At 44.3% G+C, this 16,321-nt stretch overlaps 1 protein-coding gene across 2 annotated transcripts in view; it reads right to left on the reverse strand.

The window, feature by feature from the left end:
• The window catches only part of Dgcr2 (DiGeorge syndrome critical region gene 2), a 69,459-nt gene that overhangs the window by 6,040 nt on the left and 47,098 nt on the right, over nucleotides 1–16,321 (reverse strand). Inside the window, exons 8-11 of one of the 2 annotated variants that reach the window (XM_090320612.1) lie at nucleotides 14,909–15,119; nucleotides 12,609–12,685; nucleotides 10,829–11,005; nucleotides 6,583–6,786 (exon numbers count right to left, since the gene is read on the reverse strand). In XM_090320612.1, coding sequence (XP_090176738.1) covers nucleotides 6,583–6,786; nucleotides 10,829–11,005; nucleotides 12,609–12,685; nucleotides 14,909–15,119 — 669 coding nt within the window. Of the gene's footprint in view, nucleotides 1–6,582; nucleotides 6,787–10,828; nucleotides 11,006–12,608; nucleotides 12,686–14,908; nucleotides 15,127–16,321 lie in introns of both variants that reach the window. The other variant, XM_090320611.1, reaches the window with a different exon arrangement.

The raw sequence follows: 16,321 nt of genomic DNA on the forward strand, positions 1-16,321 counted from the left end.
ATGCCAGAGCCCAGGACAGGATGGTGAGAGAAGTGGGGAACAGCAAAAGAGCAGTCTGGACTTCCTTTAGGAATGCTAGGGAGACAGTTGTTCCTTCAACAACTGTCAGGGACAAAGTTCCCAAGGGGCAGTCAACTTGAATCACTCACGAATGGGCATCCACTGCATGTGAATGCATCCTCATTCTTTAGCAAACCACAAGAGAGAAAACACAGTTCCACTGCACATCAGCTCTGGCACACCGGGGGAACTCAGTGCTGACCTTTCCCACAGGTACACAAGGAAGAAGCTCTCTCTGTTCCATACAGTGTACCTAGGCACCTATGTGGGCGTAGGAAGGGCTGTACGTGGCACCAGCTCTATGTCTTCGCTAGGCCAGTGTCAGCTTTCCTCAGCCTGTGTTAGCACCCCATTCATCCCGCCATCCTTTTGGTAGCTGCTACTTGGAAAGGGTGCTACTGGCACTAGTTAGAGATTAGGGGTTACACTAATGTACCCAAGCCAGTGTGTCAGATAGTAGAAGTGACACCTTGCCCCGCTTTAGCCACTCTGGGGTCTCCTTAGGAAGCAGCCAAGCTGCTATGGTAGAAGAATGATGTGAAAGACGGGACAGCCTGCTAGGATAGATGCATCTGGAACTAAAGGAGCCCTTAAGTCCATCCTTCCTGGTACTTAATCTGATGCCTGCACCATCTATGTCCCCAGGTGGACATTCAATCAGTGTAAGAGCTGCAGTGATGAGTTGAGTTTCAAAGAGCTTGACTACATGGTGACAAGTTTCAAAATCTGTCAAAGATGACAGGTAGGGAGGGTCAGCAGAGGTCAAAGGTCATGAACCTGGATCTCAAAGTGCCCTCCCCACCCTCATGCCACTCTTTGGGTACCCGTGTTAAGCTCTAGAGGCCTTGAGATACCAGGGCTGCCTCAAAGTGTAGGAGAGGACAGGCATGAGAGCTCCAGATGTTCTAAGCCAGCATTTGGTACCATGGGTTTTCTTACTTTAAGCTCTCTGCTGAGTATGGTCCTGTGTGGATTCAATGCTTCCCTAATGACCAATATCAAGCACTTTTTCAAGTGTTTCATTGTCATCATTTATATTCTTTGGTGAAGTACAATTTAAAAACCATCTTTTCTTTCGCCTTCTTTGGCATATGGAAGTCCAACTAGTCCAGCACCATTTGTTGAAAGATTGTCTTCTCTTCATTGAATTACCTTTACATGCCTGTCAAATATCACTTGACTAAAGTATTGGACTACTTATTTATTTGCCAGTCCTGGGGCCTGAACTCAGGGTTTTCTCAAGGCTAGAGCTCTACCAACTGAGCCACAGCACCTTTTCCAGCTTTTTCTTTATGTGGTACTGAGGCATCGAATCCAGATCTTCATGCATGCTAGGCAAGCACTCTACTACAAGGCCAAACTCCCGGCTCCTGTTGGACTATTTTGTTTCATCAATCTATATTTTCATCAATACCACACATACTGTTTTGATTACTAAGGCTATATACAAAAGTTACAAATTTGCGTGGGTGACGTCATCCAAAAAGAAGTAACTCTTAACCTGACTTATGTAACTAATTCCTCTGTATATCACCTTTACAATAATAAAACATTAAAATATATATACTATGAGCCTGGAATTTGGCCTAGTGGTAGAATGCTTGCCTAGCATGTACAAAGACTCAGGTTTGATTCCTTGGTACTTTTTTTTTTAAGGCTGGAAGTGGTACTATGGGTCAAGTGGAAGAGCTCTAGCCTTGAAAAGGCCCAAGGACAGTGCTCAGGCCCTGAGCATTGGAAAAAAAAAAAAAAAAAACAACAAACAACAAAAACAAGCAAAAAAAACCCCTGCAAATTCTCTGACTTGGTAAAAATGTCTAGCTATTTAATCTAGTTCCTTTGCCATTCACATCATCAATGTAGCTCATCAATGCCTACATAAAACATCTCCTAGAATTCTGGTTTGGACTGAAATGTATTTTACAAACACTCTGGGGAGAATCAACCCATAAATTACTTTAAATTTTTTGATCCAGGCTGGGAGTCTGACCTAGTGGTAGAGTGCTTGCCTAGCATGCACAAAGACCTAGGTTTGATTCCTTGGTACCACATACACAGAAAAAAGCTGGAAGTGGTGCTGTGGCTCAAGTGGTAGAGCTCTAGCCTTGAGAAAGCCCAAGGACAGTGCTCAGGTCCTGAGTTGAAACCCCAGGAATGGCAAAAACAAAACAAAACAAAATAAAAACCCTCTTTTAATCCATGAATATGGTATCCCCCATCCTTTTATTTAAAGCTTTAATCTATTTCTACCCTGTGTTTTATTTACTTATTTTATTTTTGCTAGTCCTGGGCAAGCACTCTACCACTAGGCTAAACTCCCGGCCCCTATTCTGTGTTTTATATTTGCAGCACAATGTGCACAGATTTTGTAAGATTTGTAATTAAGAATTTCATGCTTTTTAGGTGGTGGCTATAATACTTTTCTTAAAAATTTCAATTCCCATATGTCACAGATAGCATAAATAAATAGAATGGATTTTGTTTTTGTCAGTCCTGGGGCTTGAACTCAGGGTCTCGGCACTGTCCATGGACACTTTTTGTTCTAGTGCTCTGCCACTTGAGCTACAGCGTTATTTCTGGCTTTTTCTGCATATGTGGTACTGAGGAATCAAACCCAGGGCTTCGTGCATGCTAGGTGAGCACTCTACCACTAAACTACACTCCTGGCCTGGATTTTGAATATTGGCCTTACATCTGAAGCCTGTTTTTTTGTCGGTCATGGGCCTTGAACTCAGGGCCTGGGCACTATCTCTGAGCCTCTTTGTGCTCAAGACTATTGCTCTACCACTTGAATCCAGTGCCACTTTCAGTTTTTGAGTGGTTAATTGGTTAATTGCATGGTTAAGAGTCTCACAAGCTGGCTTCTGCCCAGGCTGGCTTTGAACAATGATCATCAGATCTCAGCTTCCTGAGAGAGCCAGTGCCTGGCTCTGAAGATTTTTAAAAACACACCCACTAAGCCAGGTGCAGTGGTTCACGCCTATAATCCTAGCGACTCTGGAGGCTGAGATCTGAGGATCGAGCTTCAAAGCCAGCCTGGGCACTAAGGTCTGTGAGACTCTTATCTCCAATTAACCAATTAACCATTAGAAAACCAGAAGTGGTGCTGTGCTCAAGGGGTAGGGCAGTAGCCTTGAGCTGAAGAGCTTAGGGAGAAGGATCGCCCAGGCCTAGAGTTCGAGCCCCAAGAATTAAACACACACACACAGACACACACACAGACACACACACAGACACACACATACACACACACACACACACACACACACACACACACACACACACACACACTAATTGCTTTTCTATTAACTCCTCTAGGACGTTTTTATTGTAATCATTTTATCTGCAAAGAGCAATAAAGTTTCAATTTTACCCCTCTAATCACCTTTCATTTCTTCTTGCCTTCTGACATGGCTTCCTCTGGCCCTGAGGAACCTCCAATGGAGAGATGAAAGCAAATATCCTTGAAGGTAATTCAGATATCCTAGTCCTAGTTTCTTCACCAATTTTTTTTTTGGTGGGGGGGGGGGGGAAGAGGGAAGCCTTGGGGCTTGAACTCAGGGCCTAGGTACTGTCCTTGAACTTTCTCAAGGGTAGCAAGCACTCTACCACTTGAGCCACAGCACCATTTCTGGCTTTTTCTGTGTATGTGGAACCAAGGAATCAAACCCAGGGCTTTGTGCATGCTAAGCAAGCACTCTAGCACTAGGCTACACTCCTAGCCCCAGTTTGTTCACTCTTGGTGGCAGAGTCTTGTTCCTTGGCACTTTCTAGGAAAAGACCTCTGGGACAGTCAAGAGCATATGGAAATGCAGTCACTCCATAGATGAGTGGATTCTGCTTAAGCTGCTCTAACTGTGCCACAAAGTGGTTTGTAGCAGCACGGGGCCTGTCCAGATGCACTGAGGATCTCTCTCTACTCAGAGACCCTTGGTTGGGCAGGCCTAAGAGTCTATATATGCCATTGATAGACCATCCTCTATAATCATGGTCATTTTTACAAAGTCTGGACAGAACAGAAGGGCAGTATTGGGAAACTTCTGAAAAATGGAATGAGGAACCCAGATGACATGGCTTGTAAAAGGTAAGAGTTTGACTCTCATAGACAGTAACTGAGCTGGAGTTTTGGAGTACTATAGCTTGGGGCACAGAAACATGGTATGTACTCAATCACTATTATTTTACTATCCTACACCAGCAGAAAATTGTCTACTCTGAGGAAAGGAAAAGCCAAGTGACCACCCTCACTGATCTCAAGTTCTCTGTCCCCCGGCCGGCCCCTGGGCTTTCTCAGTGGACATGACTTCATCAGCTGCACATGTCCAGAGGTACCTATGTCAGAGTGCTTGCTTCTACCAAGCTTTAGACATAGCCTCTGCAGGACTGCTCTATTCTTCCGCTCAGCAGCCTTCCTGGTGTGAGGGAGGCTGATGCTAACGATTCATAGACGTTCTCATTGTTGACACCTCACACTAATGCACTCTGTTCCACAGGGCCCTTGGTAGACACAGCCTGCCTAAGTTGCCATTTTTCAGGATCTATGAGTCCAGGGGCTTCCACAAGTCTCTACTGCATCAATCTCACACTGTGGTACCAAGAAAGAAACAATTCATATTTCTGATTCATACAACACTTGAATCCACACAGAGCTGTCCAGGGAGTCAGGTGGGTGGCAAGGAAGTGTGCCATACAAAGTGTCCATGGGTGCTGATGAGTCCAGGGATCTGGACTCCACTTACCATTTCTATTTGTGTGGTTTTTTTTTGGGGTGGGGGGAGGGAGCTGGTCGTGGGCCTTGAACTCAGGGCCAGGTGCTGTCCCCGATTCTCTCTGTGCTCAAGGCTAGTGCTCCACCATATAGGTCAAAGTGCCACTTCAGGATTTGTATTTTTTTGTTGTTTAATTAATGTAACAGTAATTTTTATTGCAACTGGAAGACGATACATCACAGAAACTTTATGGTAGGTCTGGGGAAAGTGTTATTTACAATAAATGATGAGATAGTTTGCCTTTGGCAATATGATTACATGTGAAGAATGCAAAATGCACATGTGGGTCTTCCCGACTGGAGCACCACCAAGGGGTTTGGTTGATCATGCCTGTTTTTTTTTGTTTTTTGCTTTTGAGTAGTTTATTGGAGATGGAGTCTCACATGTGGCTTCAGATCTCAGCCTCCTGAGTTGCTAGTATTACAGGCATGCTGGCTTATTTCTATTTATTTATTTGAAGGGTGGGTCGTGCTCCACCACAAACTACACCTGGCTCCCTGCAGCAATTTTGGTGCACGTGAAATAGGGAGGGTCATCCTGAAGCCAGAAGCCTGTTTAGCATCTACTTACAGCACCACCTAGTGGTATGGAGTTGTATCTTAAAATTGGAGGTAATATTGAATCTCTTATTATTATCATCATTATTATTTTTTTATGTATGTATGTATTTTATTTTTGTTTGTGGATCATGGGGCTTAAACTTGGCCTGGGTGCTGTCCTTGAGCTCTTCAGCTCAAGACTACCGCCAAGCCCCATTTTCTTTCTTTCTTTTTTTTTTTTAATGTTTTATGACTTTTTTTTTTATTGTAATTAGTAAAAGGGTTACATGATATTTGCCAGATAGAAGGTGCATTCATTCACATACATTGATACCCTTTCACATGTCTTGGTACCCATTACCCTCCCCCCCACACCCCTCACCGTCTTGGTGCCAAGCCCCATTTTCTAGAGGTCAATTGGAGGTAAGAGTCTCAGCCCTTTTGTGCCCAGACTGGCTTTGAACCTTGATCCTCAGATCTCAGCCTCCTGAGTAGCTAGGATTACAGGTGTGAGCCACCACATCCAGCTGAATCTCTTCTTAAAGAGTCTATCAGTAAACAAGGACAATTGTTACTACACCATGCCATGATAAAAGAAAAAAAATGCGGACTTAAATTATAAGTCTAGTTCTTTTAGGAGAAGGGAGGTTTGAATGTGCTAGTTGTACATGATATGCTGCAAATTCAAGTTCATTTGTGAACAGAATCTGCTGCCTGAGTAGGAATGACACAATGTGAAAGATGGCAATCAGAGGAGTCAAGGATAGGAGCAGACTGGCTGTTGAGGATTGGGAAGGTAGCTTAGTGGTAGAGTGTTTACCAGGCATGAATGAAGCCCTGGGTTCAATTCCTCAGTACCACATACACAGAAAAAGCAGAAGTGACACTGTGGCTCAAATGGTTGAATGCTAGCCTTGAGGAAAAGGTCAGGGACAGTGCCCAGGCCCTGAGTTCAAGCCCCAGGACTAGCAAAACAACAACACTGGCTGTCAAAGCCTCTGAGCCTCTAGAGGAAATGCTACCATAGCTGCTGTGTCATGTGTAGTGAGCTGTTGAGAATCCTGTCATGCTGGCCAGATCATGTCTGAGAATCCTTCCTGGGCTACAATGCTGTGAATCTACTCTACTGTATGGGTAGTGGTTGTCTGAAAAGTAAAAGGACAGCTAGCTTCTGGCCCTGAAGAAGGAGGCCGACTGCTTGCCACCAGTCTCACCTGGGTCCAGACACATGAATTTGCAGCATTCTTTAGGGTCTTTACGGTATTGCTGACAGCCCTGGGGCCGCTCACAGAGGGCTGCCACACACATCTCAGGTTCCCCTCCGTGGCAGGTGCAGCTCAAGCATGGGTCGTCCCCCTTGGGAGTGAAATAGAATCCTTCATCTACCACGTTGTCTTTGATGTCGACACATGTCTGACCTGTAACAGTCACAGGTATACATTATTAGTAAAAACAAACCCTCATCCCCTACTCTCCCCATCATTAGGCCTTTAGAGGGAACAGGACAACTGAGGAGTAGGTCAGATGTCTGAGAATCTTCTAAGAGCTAGAATGCTATGGTTCTTCTGCTCCTGCTCCACTGCACAGGGAAGGGTTGTCTGAGAACAGATACTGCAACAAACTGCCACAACAGAGCACTCACAGGCACAGCAAGTAGAACCCACAGGGCCCAGCAGGCCACGACAGATAGCACTACATTCCAGAGTGAAGGATCCTGCAAAAGCATTTTTAATTGTTGCTGTTGATCATGGAGCTTGAACTCAGGACCTGCACAATGTCTGAGCTTTTTTTTTTTGCTCAAAGCTAGTGTTCTACCACTTTGAGCCACAGCTCTATTCTGGTTTTCAGGTAGTTACCTAGAGATGAGTCTCGTGGATTTTCCTGCATTTGTTTGCTTTGACCCTCAGTTCTCAGATCTCAGCCTCCTGTGTAGGGCTTGAACTCGAGTTTAGACACTGCCCCGGTTCTTTTGTGCTCAAGGCTAGTGCTCTACCACTTCAGCCACTGTTTACTTTCAGCTTTTTGGTGGTTAGATACAAGAATTTCACTTTCGGGGCCGGGAGTTTGGCCTAGTGGTTAAAGTGCTTGCCTAGCCTGCATGAAGACCTGGGTCCGATTCCTCGGTACCACATACATACAAAAAAGCCGGAAGTGGTGCTGAGGCTCAAGTGGTAGAGCTCTAGCCTTGAGAAAGTCCAAGGACAGTGCTCAGGCCCTGAGCTCAAGCCCAGGACTGGCAAAAAAAAAAAAAAAAAAAAAAAAGAATTTCACTTTCCTGTCTAGGTTGGCTTTGAACAATGATACTCAGCTCTCAGGCTCCTAAGTAGCTACATTAGGCATGAGCCACTAGCAACTGATGAGCAGATGACTAAGTAGTTTATCTGGGAGATTTCTTGAAATCCAACTGCAACTGTTATAAACACTTAACCATTTCAAAATCAAATGTACTGCCAAAAAAGTTGCAGGTTATGCTTTGGAGATTGTCTTCTGGAGCTGAGACACATGGAATAAACTCAAGTGAGACTAGAATAATCACAGGAACAATCACAGCCCTGAGTTGTCAGGCAGGAATTAACAGATGCCTGGTCATGGGGGAAGGGACACATGCTTAGTGAAAGGCAAAGGTACGTGAGATTAAAGCTGAGTCCTATACGTTCCATATGAAATGGGGACATCTTGAAAAGGAATCAAGATTTCTCACAACTATGGGTCTGTGGCTCAGTTAAGGGTCAAATCTAAGTCTCTCATGTGGTTAGGAATTCCTGGAGGAACAAAGGCACAAAAAATTATCTTCTATTATAAAAGACAGAAAAGAATGATGAAACTGAAGTCATCAAAGAAGCATAGCACATTATTAAGAACACAATGTATGAGAAATGGGAGTAACAAAGAGAGAAAGAAGCAGAACAGTCAAATCCATTAAAAAAACAAAAACCAGCTGGCTTGGTAGTTCACGCCTGTAATGCCTAGTTACTCAGGAGGCTGAGATCTAAGGATCTTGGATCAAGGCCAGTCAGGGCACAAAAGGACCTGAGACTCTTATCTGCAATTAACCTCTAGAAAGTACTATGGTTATATAAAAAGATACTTTGGGGGCTGGGAGCATGGCCTAGTGGTAGAGTGCCTGCCTAGCACGCACAAAGTCCTGCTGGGCTCAATTCCTCAGTACCACATACACAGAAAAAGTCAGAAGTGATGCTGTGGCTCAAGTGGTAGAGTGCTTGCCTTGAGAAAGCTTCAGGACAGTGCCCAGGCCCTGAGTTCAAGCCCCAGGACTAGAAATTTAAAAAAAAAAAAAAAAAAAAAAGATAGGGAATACACACTGAAGTAGTTAGGGTTAAGGACCCACAGAATCTCTAGTTGACCTTCAAGTGATTCAGGGAAAAAAATACGTAGAGGATGAGTAATAAAGCAAATGCAGCAAAACGCAAGTACCAGGAAAGTCTATAAAAGGGTATATGAGAGGAAGTTCAATATACTATTTTTGCAACTTTTCCATAAGATTGAAATTGTTGTTTTTGCCAGCCTGGGGCTTGAACTCAGGATATGGGCACTGTCTCTGAACTTTATTGTTCAAGGCTGGTAATCTACCACTTGAGCCACAGTGCCCTTTCCAGCCTTTTCTATTTATATGGGCTTACTGGGTGAAATGGGGAACTACTAGCTTTCACCTGTTTTTTTTGGGGGGGGGGAGAAGGAAGAGGAAGAGGGAGAAGGGAAGAGAGAAGGGAGGAAGATGGAGAGGGAGGGGGAAGGGAGAGGGAGGGAGGAGGGAGGGGGGTAGGGGAGAGGGAGAGAGGAGGGAGGGAGAGTATGTGTGAGTACTGGGGTTTGAACTAGGACCTTATGCTCTCATTCATTTTTTTCCCACTCTACCACTTGACATTTTGCTGGTTAGAGATAAGAATCTCTTGAATCTGTCTGCCTGGGTTGGCTTCAAACTAAAATCCTTAGATCTTAGCCTCCTGAATAGCTAGTACTACACCTGAGATACACACGCAGCCAACTGGCCTCAAATTTTTTTCTCTCGGCCTCCTGAGTAGCTGGGATCACTGTGTCCAGCCCATTACAAAGGCAATTTCTAACCTCAAAAAGATAGAGTTTAGAAGGAAAAAAAGAAGGATCCACTGGGAGCCGGTGGATCATGTCTGTACTCTAAGCTATGTTGGGAGTCTGAGATCTGAGGATCCTGGTTTGAAGCCAGCGTGCGCAGGAAAATCTGTGAAACTCTTATCTCCAATTAACCACCAAAAATCTGGAAGTGGAAGTGAGATCAAGTGGTAGGGCATCAGCCTTAAGTGAAAAAGCTCAAAGAAAGTGCCTAGATCCTGAGTTCAAGCCCCAGTGCTGGCACTGAGAAAAAAAAAAAAAAGGAAGGTAGCAAAATACTCTCATTTTTCTTCACCATGTATTTATTTTATTCATGTATTACCTATAACGTATGTTATTTGATCAAACTACTGTTACATCAACTAGTATGAAAAATAAAATTTGATTTTACCTTAAAATGTAACTATTTTCCTTAAAAAGGTTCTAAAATACTATAGAAAGAATGCCTAGTGTTTTCTTCCTAAAAGTACAATGTTTTAAAAGTTGCTCACACTACTCTATTTGAACAACTGTGCTCAAGACCTCAGCCAGAGAACTTAACACTTGGGGAGAGGGAGCAGAAAAGAAGCAAAAGTCTGAGATTTGAGAGAACAAACCTATCTTACATGAATATAGGAAAATGTACACGCTAAAATAATAGAGAAGTTTAAAAAAAATCCTAAAATCCTTGTATAATTATAAAAGACAAGAAAGATCAAGAAAAGGCAACATAATGGTTAAAAGGAAAGGAAATAGATGCTAGAGCTATTACCATCCATCATAAGTTACTGTATGAAGGGTCAGAATGGAAGACAGAAACAGGGTCAGCAGGGGAGGCAGGATGGCCCATTTGAGGAGCGCTGAGATCATTAGCCAAACAAGATTTCTCATCAGCAGCTGTCAGCAGCTACCAAGGCTGATTATACACTTCTTACTTCCACTGCAGATGCATGAGTGAAGGTGAGATTTGTCCTTGGTTGGCAAACCACACTATAAACCCAAAAGCTGAAAGAGGACTCTATGGGGATTTGGGGTGACTGTGATACCTACCACAATCTAGGGAAAGAGAAAAGCAGAGGGAAGGATTCATGAAAAACAGGAGAGGTGATAGACTCAGATGTTCCTCAGCTACCCTGGGATTGCTAGGTCTTGATCACTAGTTTCAATTCATCTTCTAGTGACACTCAAGTGGGTAAGGCAGGGATTATAGTCTCTACCTTAGGAAAGAAAACTAGGGGCTCAGAGGTGTTCACAGCTGCTCAGGCCACAGAGCTATAGAGGCTAGCAAGGTTGGTTCTACCTGAGAACAGCTTATAGAGGCTGACCCCGGGCCTTGATGGTTTTCTGGGAAGGCAAGCTCCAGGAACTTACTTCTTTTACACAGAAACGAAGATTTCTCATAGCAGCTCTCAGCATGCCAGCTGTGCAGGTCATGGTGTCGGAGGGTGGGGAAGTGGAAACACTGAAGCTGGGCACAGAGCACGTTGTCATTCTCAGACATGGCAGAGGTAAAGATGGGGTCTGGTGGAAGGAACACTTGTGATGAGCCTGGAAGGGAGACAAACGATGGGATTGGCTACAACAGAACATTAGCAACCAGTCACGTGCAGTCCTCAAGCTTAGGGCTGACAGTGTCAATAGCACCATAAACCAAAGAGCTTATCGACCACCAAATGCTGCTAAGTCCCTGTGGCTAGAGCCCCATAACTCCTGCACTCTCCTGGAAAGCAGCTCCAGATAGTGGGCCTCACAGGGTCTCAACGAATGCAGGGAGAAGAAAATCTTGGTTTCCAGTTGCTGGTGGTTTGCACTTGTAATCCTAGCTACTCAGGAGGCTGAGATCTGAGGATGAGGTTCAAAGCCAGTCCAGACAAGAAAATCCTTGAGACTCTTATCTCTAACTACTCTAAAAAGGCAGGGTAGAACTGTGGCTCAAATGGTAGAGCACCAGCCTTGAGCAATAAAGCTCAGGGACAGTGCCCAGGTCCTACAGTTTCAAGCCCCAGGATTTGCATGAAAGAGAGGGGGAGAAAAGAGAGAGAGGGAGAGAGGGGGGAGAAACAGACAGAGGGGGGCAGAGAAAAGGGAGGGAGGGAGGGAGGGAGGAAGGAAGGAAAAACAAACAAACAAAAAAAAGCAAAGCAAAGAGAAAAGAAAAGAAAATCCTGGTGACAAGTGGAACCCAAGAAAGAGGGTGTGGGATGGTGATATGTCAGGGTTGTTAAAGTCAGAACAATAGCATGAATAATACTGAATAACAGCACCCTGGATTAAAATGCAGAAGCTCATATTGACAAAACAAAGGAACAAAAGGGGAAATGTACACCCAACTTTATGGTTTTGTTAGGAAGTATTCCCCCAAAAACTCATGTAATAAAGATTTGGTCCCAGATAGTAGATTCAATTATTGAGGAGTGATTAGATAATGAGAGATTAGTCTTTACCAATGGATTATTATTTATAATTTGATGGCTTTACTAGGAGGTGGTAGAAACATGGAGGTAAGCCCTAGTTGGTGTTAGAAGGTCACTAAAGGCATGTTCTTAGAACTGTCTTGTCCTAAGTTCCTGGCTGTCCCTACTTCCTGGCCATTATAAGTCGAGCAATCTTTGCTAAGCACTCCTTGCAGCCATGATCTTCTGCTTTGCCTTGGGCCCAAACAATAGATCAGTGCAACCTTGACCTGAAACCCTTAAAACTGTAATGCACAGGGGCCGGGAGTTTGGCTTAGTGGTAGAGTGCTCGCTTAGCATGCATGAAGACCCGGGTTCAATTCCTCGGTACCACATACATAGAAAAAAGCCAAAAGTGGTGCTGAGGCTTAAGTGGTAGAGCTCTAGCCTTGAGAAAGTCCAAGGACAGTGCTCAGGCCCTGAGCTCAAGCCCAGGACTGGCAAAAAACAAAAAACAAAACTGTAATGCACAATAAATTAATATTACCTCCTTTTTTCTTTTTTATTTCACCAGTCCTGGTGTATAAATGACATTTTCTCTTTCTCCATTCATCCTCACATGAGTACTGAGGCTAAATCTTATAAATAATGCTAGATAAACATGGATGTGTAGGTATCTCTCTGGGAAGCTAACCTTTTTGAGTATATACCCAGTAGTGATATGCCTCCCCTCAATTTCAAACTCAACAAGGACTTACCTTTGAATGCAACTTCCCAGCGACCTTTTAAGGACTGGTTCCTATCAGTAATGACATACTGATAGCCAACCCACAGCCTGCAGGGAACAGAAAGAGACACCTCAGCACCAAGAGATAGGATGCAACCAGGACTGTATATTTTCCTTTATTCTTTTAGTGGTGAAGATTTGTTGTTGGTTTGTTTTTTGTTTTTGCCAGTCCTAGCCCTTGAACTCAGGACCTGGGGAGCTGTCCTTGGGTTTTTCTCAAGCACTTTGTCACTTGAGCCACAGTGCCACTCCAGGCCTTTTCTGTGTATGTGGGTAACAAGGAATCAAACCTAGGGCTTCATGCACGGGAGGCAAATATTTTACCAGTAGGCCACACTCCTGGCCCTATTTATTTGTTCTTGTAAGGAGTGAAGTCAGGGATTTATGCATGCCAGGTGAGGACAGGACCACTGAACTATACCTCCAGCCCCATGTCCAAGTTTAAACAGTTACATTCACCTTGGTGGGAAAAAAAAAGGAACTTCAGTCAGGTGCGGTGGCTAACACCCGTAATCTTAGCTATTCAGGAGGCTAAGATCTGAGAATTTCAGTTTAAAGCCAGCCCGGCGGTAAAGTCCATGAGACTCTTATCTCCAATTATCCACTAGAAAACTGGAAGTGGACCTGTGGCTCTAGGGGTAAGGCAGTAGCCTCGAGCTGCAGAGCTCAGGGACAGTGTTCAGGCCCAGGATTCTACAACATGAATGGTTTAAGTTTTATGCTCAGTTTTAATAAGATTAATTAAAATTCTTGGGGTTGCAGGCATGGCTCAGTTGGTAGTGCTAGCCAATGAGCTAAAGCATCAAGTACTGAGTTGAAGCTGCAGTCTTGGACCAAAACAAAACAGAAAAGACTAATTAAAATTCTAAACAATAAATTTATAGGTCAAAACATGTTTTATCTCTAATAATCCATGCTAATCCTGTTCTTATTAGCTAAACCCATGAAGCTTTCCTATTTTAAGCCAGGGTAAGCTTATTCTTAATGGACGCAGAGCCTAAGAACATAACTTTGAATATGTCAAAACCACATAATGGTATACTCTAAAGAGATGGGCTGAATTGTAAGTTACACCTTAATAAACAAAAACCTATGCACATATACTGCAAAGTTGGTTAATGACTTATGCACAAGTACTGCACACAGCCTGCCTGCCTCAAGCCCCCAGGTGGGATTTGCTGTAAGTACTAAGCAAGTTTGTTTCCTCTGTCCTTGGCCTGTTCAATGCACACACATGGCCACCAGTGGTGTCCATCTACTGGCTAATGATTCTCAGGTGGACTTCCAGGCATTTCCTAACAGATTTGGTCTGTATGAAGAGAAACAGCAACATCGCACAGGATGTAGCTGTGGAGGTGAAAGCTATTATGTCTTGAAATGGCCTTCTGTCCACCTGTCTTAGCTCTGAGCATCTTTTGGATGCCTCCAAGTTGTGCTTTCTTCTGAAAATGGGATGTGGAGTGGCTGCCATTATCCAGTCACCAACCCTACCAGCATGCAAAGGACACTGGAGTACAGCCTCCAAGGTGGCACACTGCAGGCATCAGCACATTCTTTTGTTTTGGGGGGAGGGGTGGATGGGTGTCATGGGGCTTGAACTCGGCCTGGGCACTGTCCCTGAGCTCTTCAGCTCAAGGCTACCGCCTTACCCTTGAGCCACAGCCCTATTTCCCATTTTTTTAGAGGTTAATTGGAGATAAGTCTCTAAGCTTTGTATTGCCTGGACTGGCTTGGAACCTTGATCCTCAGATCTCAGCTTCCTGAGTAGCTAGAATTACAGGTGTGAGCCACCTCGCCCAGCCTCAGCACATTCTTGTCCCATAAACAATTCATATGCTGGCCAGGAAGATGTGCAGACAGCTGCCATTTCTATGCACAGTGTGGGGGGAGGGGGGAAGGGGGGAGGTGTAGAGCTAGAATTAGGGCTCCCAGGTTAAGATTATACCCAAAGTCACACATATACCCACCCTGGGTCCCTCAGGTTTCTAAGAGGAAAGAAAAAAAAGTATTGAGCACAGAGCTGGTAGAGCTCTCAGAAGGAACCTATATTTCTCATGCATCCTTCATACCAGATTCAGAGCCCCACTGAGAAGCCCTTGAGATACAGGCTGGCATACCCCAGCTGGACTCACCAAATGCAGTTGCTCTCACAGAAGGAGACCAATGAAACAAACTGATCATGGTCCTGCAAAGCAGATTCCAGCAAATTCACCTGCTTCACAACCCCCCACAAAGCTCAGTGGTAAACCAATTCCAATCCCTAGGACTCACTTGCGCTGGTCCTTCCAACCAAAGCTCCGCTCTGGCTGGTCCCATTCCTGAGCCAGAACAAAGCGCAGCTCCTGATCGGTGGAGAAAGTAGCAAGGGAACCGTTCACACGCTGGCAGGTCTGTGCAGCATCCCAGTAGTTCTCCCCATTCAGGTAGACCCGATAGCAGCTGGCTGTGCCTTCATAGTGATGCCATCCTGTTGGGCACTTCCCTAGGAAACATGAAGGTTGGAAGGGGAGTTGTCCCCAAAATTAGGATCTTGACTTCAGAAATAAAATTATACGTGCTGCATCAAGGACAGACCTTTCAGATAACATTTAGAGAAAGTGAGGCTCAGGGTGACAAGCTTATGCTCTTATCACACACTTGCAGAAATGTTCAAGTTTCTATCAGATGCAAGTTTAACCCATGATTACATCCAGTGATTGGCCCCATGCCCACAAGGTCTTTTAATTTACTCAGTAGCTAACAGGTGCTGATTTCCTTTTTTTTTTTTTTTTTGCTAGCCATAGGGCTTGAACTCTGGGCTTGGGCACAGTCCCTGAGCTTTTCAGCTCAAGGCTACCACCCTACCCCTGTAGCCACAGGCCACTTCTGGTTTTCTAGTGGTTAACTGGGGATACGAGTTTCTCAGACTTCAGTGCCCAGGCTGGCTTTAAACCTCAGATCTTAGCCTCCTGAGTAGCTAGGATTTCAGGTGGGAGCCACCATGCCCGGCTTGATTTATTTCTATATAGCAGATTTCAGTCTCTGATTAAATCTGGTAACAAGACAGCACCACTCTCCACATATTGTCATTGAGGCCCTGCTGGGAGTAAGCAGGAAATAATCTCGATGCCTAATCCTTGCTTCTATTTCTGCTGCCAGCAAGCTCACTGCTTCCTGAGCCAGGTCCTGGGGAGCAGCGATAGCTAGGGAAACCAAAGAACCAGCTGGAACATTGTCTCCTTGAGATAGGCTGGCATCTTTTCACTTTGTCAACCTGCATCATGAAAAGGCTGGCATCTTTTCACTTTGTCAACCTGCATCATGAAAAGGGAAGGCTGTAATGTACAGCTTACCAGGTACAATGTGACTGGCTTGCTTTATGGAATCTATAATCGTCAAATGTTATAATGCCTCCTATCAGTATACTGAAAGCTAGCAAAGCCAGTTGTAACAACAACAACAACAACAACAAAAAAGCTAGCCTGGCTCTAGTAGTTCATATCTATAATCCTTGCTACTCAGAAGGCTGAGATTTGAGGACTAAGGTCCAAAGCCCGATTGGGAAGTTAATTAACGAATTAATCTCTAGCTAATAAATAATCTCTAGAAAAAATGCTATTTTTAAATGCATCTATATGCTACAGAACTTACTTGTAAGGTTTATTTATGAGTTTGTGCTAATTTTATCTATTTCTTTCTGTTCAC

Source organism: Megascapheus bottae, chromosome 28 (genome assembly GCF_031878675.1).
Source record: "Megascapheus bottae isolate mThoBot1 chromosome 28, mThoBot2.hap1, whole genome shotgun sequence".
NCBI classification, from domain to species: domain Eukaryota; kingdom Metazoa; phylum Chordata; class Mammalia; order Rodentia; family Geomyidae; genus Megascapheus; species Megascapheus bottae.